The sequence below is a fragment of the Geospiza fortis genome, unplaced genomic scaffold, assembly GCF_000277835.1.
Source record: "Geospiza fortis unplaced genomic scaffold, GeoFor_1.0 scaffold58, whole genome shotgun sequence".
Classification (NCBI taxonomy): Eukaryota; Metazoa; Chordata; class Aves; order Passeriformes; family Thraupidae; genus Geospiza; species Geospiza fortis.
This window is the reverse complement of record NW_005054359.1, coordinates 803,331-810,691: the sequence shown is the minus strand read 5'-3', so window position 1 is coordinate 810,691 and position 7,361 is coordinate 803,331. Positions and strand designations below refer to the sequence as shown.

Genomic DNA, 7,361 nt, shown 5'->3' with positions numbered 1-7,361 from the left:
TAAATGACATCGCCATCTGCTTGCTACATAAATAATTTGGGCCAGAGTGCTTTGGGATCTTCGAGTATGCTGAACTCATTATGCTTTTGGGTTTTACAATGAGCTAAAACTCAGCTCAGGATTCATCTGTGCCAAGTATTTTTCAAGGCTGTGAGAAGAAGGAGATGCTCATTTCATTGTGTCAGTATGAAAAATTTAGCTGAGTTTGAAATGCTCACAGATGTGAGCTTCATAAAGGAGCTTCAGATATATAAGCAAATAAAAGGTTCACCTAGTCTTCACCTGAAATTCCTTCAGTTCACATAGCTTTTGCTCAGGATCTCAGTTCATCTGTGAGGGGCAGCAGCTTTTCTGCAGCTTGATGCCAATAGCTGAGTCATTCCTTGTGTCTCAGAAAGCTTCCTGCACATCTAGGCTGTGCCAGAGATGGAGCACTTTGACAGGAACAAAGTTTCAACAAGCTTGCCCAAATTGCAACCACCCAGCTTGAAAGCAGGGGAAATATTTCACAAGAGTTGGAGTGACTCTGCCACATATTTGCAGGCTGTTCCAGCACATGATGCCTTTCTGTGCCCTTTTAAGTAGTGAAAGTGGTTGAGACAATGGGATTTCACCCCTATCTGTTTTGACACTACTTTTATTTTCAGCCACCAATGGCCATTGCAATGAGTCTGTAAAAGCTGACCCTGTAGCAGCATTGAGGGTGAGAGCAATAGGAAGGCATGTCTTCCTTTGGTTTCCTTTCCATCAATCCTCTGTCAGTTTTGCTCTGTACATGTGCAGCACCATATTTTAATTTAGTGAATAGTTTCAAAAATGTCATAGCTCTGCACTCCTGAATAAGGCCCCTAGCCCTAAAGGTTAGATCAATTATTTCTAAGAGTGCAAATTCACCTGCCACAACAAGAGGTGTGTTAGCATGATGTATGTATGCATATGTGGGAAGCTGAAGGATTACATTACAAATTAGGGAGAAACAACGTAGTTTGAGTATTATCTCAATGACACAATACAACACGTTGTGGACTACAGTATGCTGAACATTTAAGAAAATTCCAGAGTTTATGTAAACTCTCTATTGTTTATATGAATATATCATTTCTTGCTATAAAGGAAGATATATTTGGAGGTAAATGTACAAAATGCTACAGCTAAAAAGAAGATGAGAATACTAATATTAAAGAATTTTCTTGATTTTTACACCTCTTTTGGTCCCTTAACATTTTTTTTCTTTCTGATTACAGTTTCATTTTATCATTAAATAAGGGGGGGGGGAAGATGATTTGGGGCAGACAAGAACAGTAAGAAAAACAAATTATTCTGTAGCCACTTAGCTTGGAATTTGTGAAGATATGTGAAAAGATGTACAGATTTACTGACAAAGAAAGCTAATGCACCAGTGGAACAGAAACATCACAAATGATGTCATGCAGAATGTAAAATTTTCATTGCAATTTTAAGCTTCACTGAAAGCTTTTCTGTTCAATTTCATGTGCTATTACATTTTAAACCCCTCTGAACAAAGTATCAAAAACTTGACACTATTTTTGAGTTCAAGGAGCATAAATTTTGAGGAAAACCATCTCTGAACTGGAGATAGAAACTGCCATTTTTAACAAGTTCTAAATAACAAGTCTGTCCTTAAAACAGTACCTTCCTAATTCATGCTACCAGTAGGGAGGCTCAACAAAGAGTATTGCCCAGTTGAAGGGCAATAAAATAAAAGGGGGGGCATTGTCTAAAACTTTTGCTGTAGAAATAGTTCATTGGACTGAACCAGGCTGAAGTCTTTTACAGAATTGTTTTGTTTGTAAAATATGTGATTAAGAGGGAAGACAGGCTAGACAGAGAGCAGCTTTTGAAGCTTCACTCTGAGTCGCACAATACCCAAGTCACCACAATTCCCAATAGGAAAATGTGATTTAGCACAAGCCAGTAGCAGAAAACCTGATTTACCTCTTGAGCCAAGTGAGGAGCAGCCTCTTCCCCTTCCCACATACTGCCTTTCCTTACATTAAACCTTCTTGTTCCAGATAACCCCTCACAGGTGGGCAGTGTCTCTGTGACAGTGAAAGTCCTGGATGTGAACGATAACGCACCGGAGTTTGCGAGATTTTATGAAGCTTTTGTTTGTGAAAATGCCAAAGCAGGCCAGGTGAGAAATGCTTGTACCACCAGGGGTTGGGAAGGGTATGCTGTCCTACATGGAGGCAGCAGGCCAGGAAGGGTGAGTGTTGGGCAGAGGGCTCAGCTACTCACACATTTCATCTGAACTCCTATCAGCAGCCGTCTGTGCTTCATTCCAAAGGCAAGCATATCCCACTGGAAGGATCATCACATATAGTACCTCTTTTGTTTCTCCCACATTTCTTTTATTCTCCCGAAGTAGATTCTAGGCTCACTGTACAATACATTTCATAGCTGAAATAAAGCCTTCCCTTAGGCATGTGCCAGCAGGCAAACAGCCAGTGTGTCCTGTAGCAGCATCAAAGAGAGAAGTGTTATGAGAAGTGCCACAGAACCAGCTCAGGCCACGTGTGACAGACAAGGCTTACTACTAAATGTTTTAAGAGCCTTAAGCACACCTGGACTTACGGGAGCTGGACATAACTTACTACATCAGGTTCAAATGGGCACCAAGCAGAATATGTCCTGCTGTGAACTGGAGATGACAGAGAGTCAAAAGCAACGCAAGACTTTCCGTTGCATGCACTCTAAAGGAGCAGCTTCAAGGAAGCAGTGAAGATTCTGCTCCTCTCCCTTCCAAAACCCCATCAAAGCCTTTGAACAAGGTCACCAGTGCCAGAGACAGATGTGAGCTCTCCCTGGCTGGACCGGCTGCAAGCTCTGCTGCTGATTGTTTGTGGGGAGCCTCTTGCTCCACCACCAGGGTCCACGGTGGGGACTGGTGCCTCCTCATGCAAAGCTGACTAGATTAAATAGCACTTAAACACACACACACACCTCTTATGATCTGTGAAGGAAAAATTATGCACGTAGTATCACTGTGTGTTTGCTGAAGCTTCTCCCAGCTGTGTGAAACAGAATGAAATGGCTGCTCACTGCTGGGGTAACTGTCCTTACAACTATCATATATAGGATATTGTCATCCCACCAGTTTACAGAGCTTCTTAGTAGTATAGGCAATAGAAGTCATTGCCTAGACCTTTTTTCCTGGTTTTGAAGGGTGAATGTCCTAGGTAATAAGCTGTTTAAGTTCAATATTATTATGAATGCTAATCTGGACTACTTCCTTCATCAAAGAACACTAAATTCTATTGCCACATTTTAAAAAGTTCTGAAATCAGTTTTAACATGGTGAAAGAGCCTTTATGGGTCTGACATTTGCCTTTGAATCCCAAAATAACTTTCAAGCTAAAAAAATCCAGGTGAAGATTTATTCCTTGTCCAAAAAGATGCCAGAATGTTTATTCAGACAGTGCTCATTGTGCTTCAAGCTGTTAGGCCTACTTTACAAAGCCTCTATAAGTGAAGTAACAAATCTCTTTCTGAATTTAGCATTGTCTTGGTTTCTTTAGTTTGGTGTTATTTATTGCATATGCATTCTGCATGGTTGGCTTTTCTCTCATTTCCACTGACATCTTTTGAAGAATTTTATTGATTTAAAACTAAAAGAGTGGCAAAATAATCAACCTGAAGTCCTTTTCTACCTGCATAATGAAGCTGAAAGTAAATATGAGCTTTCTTACAAGCTCTCTAATGCACAATGAATCTTCTGAAATACCTGGGCCTCCAAAAGACAAAAAGAAATGTGCAACAGAAGATAGGGATGCATGACAGGAGAGCATCTGTTATTTGAGGTAAACTGATTATCTCTTCCTTGGTTTAAAAGTGATGTGCACGACCGCAGCAAAATAGATGACCCCTGCAAGATTTTGTGTCTCTTCTTGAGAGAAGATTGTACCTCTAGAAGGCAATTTTATTGAAATGCTCCAGTTGCTTATATTTATAGATATAAAATACATGTTATTGGTTTGATTGTTGTTTATATTATAAATATTTTGCTTCTCACCCATTTCTACTTTTCTCTTGTGTTTTGTAGCTGATTCAGACGGTGAGTGCCATCGACAGGGATGACCCACAGGAGGGTCAGCACTTCTACTACAGCCTGGCTCCAGAGGCAGCTAACAACCCCAACTTTACTCTAAGGGACAATCAAGGTAATCAGAGTGGACAGAGACAGTTAGCTACTCTAATTTCTAATGCCTGAGTTGGACTTGAGAAGCTGTGACTTACAGTGGGTGATAAGATTGCCATTTCAAATAATACCAAGTGACACCTGCTCCTTAAAGGCAATAATAAAATGACATATTACTTAATACACTTCAAGGTTATAGGATATTTTCTTCTCTATAAATATTCTCTAGCAATAGGTTCCTTTTCCTTTTTTGAGGAAATGTACCAGTGTTTTGTGCAAATTCAGGTCTTTTGGTCAGGCTGCAGGCATCTCGGATTATCGGAGTGGAAATTGCACTTGCTCAAAAGGAGATGCTTAAAGGTAGGATAGTAACTGGAACTAGCAGACAAATCTGAAGGGAATTACATTGCTCTTTTTTTTCTTTTTTTTTTTTTTGTACTCTTCATGTTTTCTCCCAGGCACAGAAAAAAGGAAGGTTTTTGCACTGTTCCATCTTTTTCCCCAAGCACTTTGTTCTTTCTCCTTGCACATCCTCATTTCCCCAGAGAAAGAGGGAAGTAGGGAGGACTCGCAGACCCTTGGGGAAGTAACTTGGTGTACAGCTAAAGGTCTGTGTAAGATGACCAAAGTAGAAACTGAAACACCAGACTCACTGGCATTTGAGCATTTTAACCAGTGGAATTTGATTCTTTTGGGAAAGCTTTGGTGGTTTTGGAGCCTGCAGGAAAGTCCTGCCATAGCAGACTTTGCATGACTGCTGCTGATAGATTATTTCCATGGCTAAAATCACACCAGCCATCATTAGGAAAGAGGGATGACCTTGAGTGACCTGGTGTAGAACTTGGAAAGTCAGTATTGAAGGGCTGGGTTTCAGTATGAGTTTAGGGTGTAAAGCACCACAGATCAGCAAGCAATTCCAGAATAAATGGGGAGAAAGACTGGCCACCTGCAGCATCTATGGCCAGCCTCCAAGCCCAGCCTTGCTCCCACACATACCTGCTTGCCACACTTACTTCCATAAGCCGCTATCTGGGCCACTCCAGGCATATGAAAGAGCAACAGAAAGGCTTATAAAGAATCCCCGGCATTCACTTACTAAATATGTCTTAAAACATGGTACTTGCAGTGTCTGGAGCCCTCCTCCACAGCACGCTAATGCTCTTTCATCCCAAAAGCATTTTTCTCTGTAGTGTCCCTGAAGGCTCCCCACACAATTTCTTGCATTTTTATCCCCTTCTTTCTCTCCTTGTCTTTTTTATCTGTGAGTATATATTGCCAAAATAAATGAACAAATATAACACAACTATTGCTAAAACATTTGGCAAAGAAATCTCATTTCATCCTCAAGGCATTGTTCTAAAAAAAAGAAACTCGCAAAACTGCCAGCATCAGATGCACTTTTTCTGTCTCAGGCCATGTTTGCAATAATTTATAGTGACAGCAGTGACTGAATGGCTGTGCCTCCCACTCTCTATAAAATACCAGTTTTCCATATACACACACACATATATATATATATATATATCTCACAAGAACCTTAGGGTACTATTAGTTACTAATTTGAAATAAAAATGTTAAGTATCAAGCTACTGACTATTTGAATGATCCACACAGTAAAACATAGCAAAACATAGCATAAGAAGAATATTAAGCTATTAGAGAGAATCCAAAAGGAAGGCCATGAGGATGGTTAAGGATTTTAGGGGAAGCTGTATAGGGTGCAAGGGTGCAGCTGGGGTCACCTGGTCTGTTCATCCTGGAGGAGACTGAGGGAAAACCTCATTGCAGTCTATCATTTCCTTGTGAAGGGAAGCAGAGGGGCAGGTACTGATCTCTTCTCTCAGATGACCAGTGCCAGGACTCAACAAAACAGCATGAAACTAAGTCAGGGAAGGTTTAGCTTGGATATGAGAAAGAGGTTTTTCACCCAGAGGCAGTATGAGCACTGGAAAGGCTCCCCAGGGAAGTGGTCACAGCACCAAACCTGTCTCAGTTCAAGAAGCACTTGGGCAAAGCTATCAGGCACACAGTGTGGCTCTTGGTGTATCCTGTACAGGGCCAGGAGTTGGACTCATCCTGAAGGCTTCCCCTACAACACAGCATTTTCTATGATTCTATGATTAAGGGTTAATTTACTGCCTCAGCAATTTGGAGAGCAGTAGTCATTTCAGTAAAAGTAATTTATGCTTATATTTTCATCTAGGGGCCACTAAGAGCTGTATAAATCATGTAACTTGGGCACAGAGGGGGTAGCTATACTGTTTGTCACAGGATGGCTAGACAAGAAACAGAACACACTTTGCTAGTCACAGCCTGTGCCCATAAACACAAGACAGGAATGCTTCCCAGGCTGCGGGAAGGCGCTGCTAAGATTAGCAATTGTGCTGATTACTTGGTTGTCCAATATAGCAGTAAGAGAAACTGCAAGACATGGAGCCTCCTTGGCAACAATTAAAACCTTGATTTATACTGAGCAACAGATAGATCACAGTTTGCATTCTGATGAGTTGATTTACATTTTTTTTTTGGCCCTTGTAATTTTGGTCTCTGAGAACTTCTTCAGTCTATTCATTCTTTGCACATCTTCAGCAGACAGAGAAACCCTATCGTTCTCCTTTATAGATGGGATCTGGGGCAAGGAGAAATTAAGCTACTTACACGCTGGGTTCTCTTTGAGTTCAGTAAAACCAGTGAGAAATAGATGTGTTAAGTAGCTGCAACAATCTGGGCACAAATGGCTTCTCAAGGCCTTATAGGATAAATGTGATGAAGCAGGGAATTGAGCTGGAGTCTCCCATCTCTTTGGTGTCTCTGTAGGGCATTGGCAAGCCATCCTTCTTCCACCTTCTTCCAGGTGAGACTATGCTGGGAATAAGTTAGAAAGAGAGGTTTGCTGTAAGAACGAGGAACAAAATAAGCTTACTGCATTTCTAGATTAAACTCTGAGCTTATCTTCTGTTGAACCTTAATCACTGCCCTCCTTCTTTGGGACCCAGGACCTGTTGAAGACAGAAGACTTTTATAATAGGTGCAGAATCAGGATCTGTCATACCCCCACCAGGCCTGGTGTCCTGGCGGTCCTTTGCAATACAAATAAATTTGTTATAGGAAAAAATTTTAGCTATTTCTGCCTTCCCTAAATCTGTGGTATACTTCACACATGTAAGCAGTGAGCTGAAAATCCTCAAGGAAAGTTGTGACT

General features: G+C 41.0%; 1 protein-coding gene across 2 annotated transcripts in view; it reads left to right on the top strand.

The window, feature by feature from the left end:
* The window catches only part of CDH20 (cadherin 20), a 37,753-nt gene that overhangs the window by 23,160 nt on the left and 7,232 nt on the right, over positions 1–7,361 (top strand). For both annotated transcript variants that reach the window (XM_005423852.2, XM_031059290.1), the window contains 2 exons: positions 2,034–2,155; positions 4,064–4,181. In XM_005423852.2, coding sequence (XP_005423909.1) covers positions 2,034–2,155; positions 4,064–4,181 — 240 coding nt within the window. The remainder of the gene's footprint in view (positions 1–2,033; positions 2,156–4,063; positions 4,182–7,361) is intronic.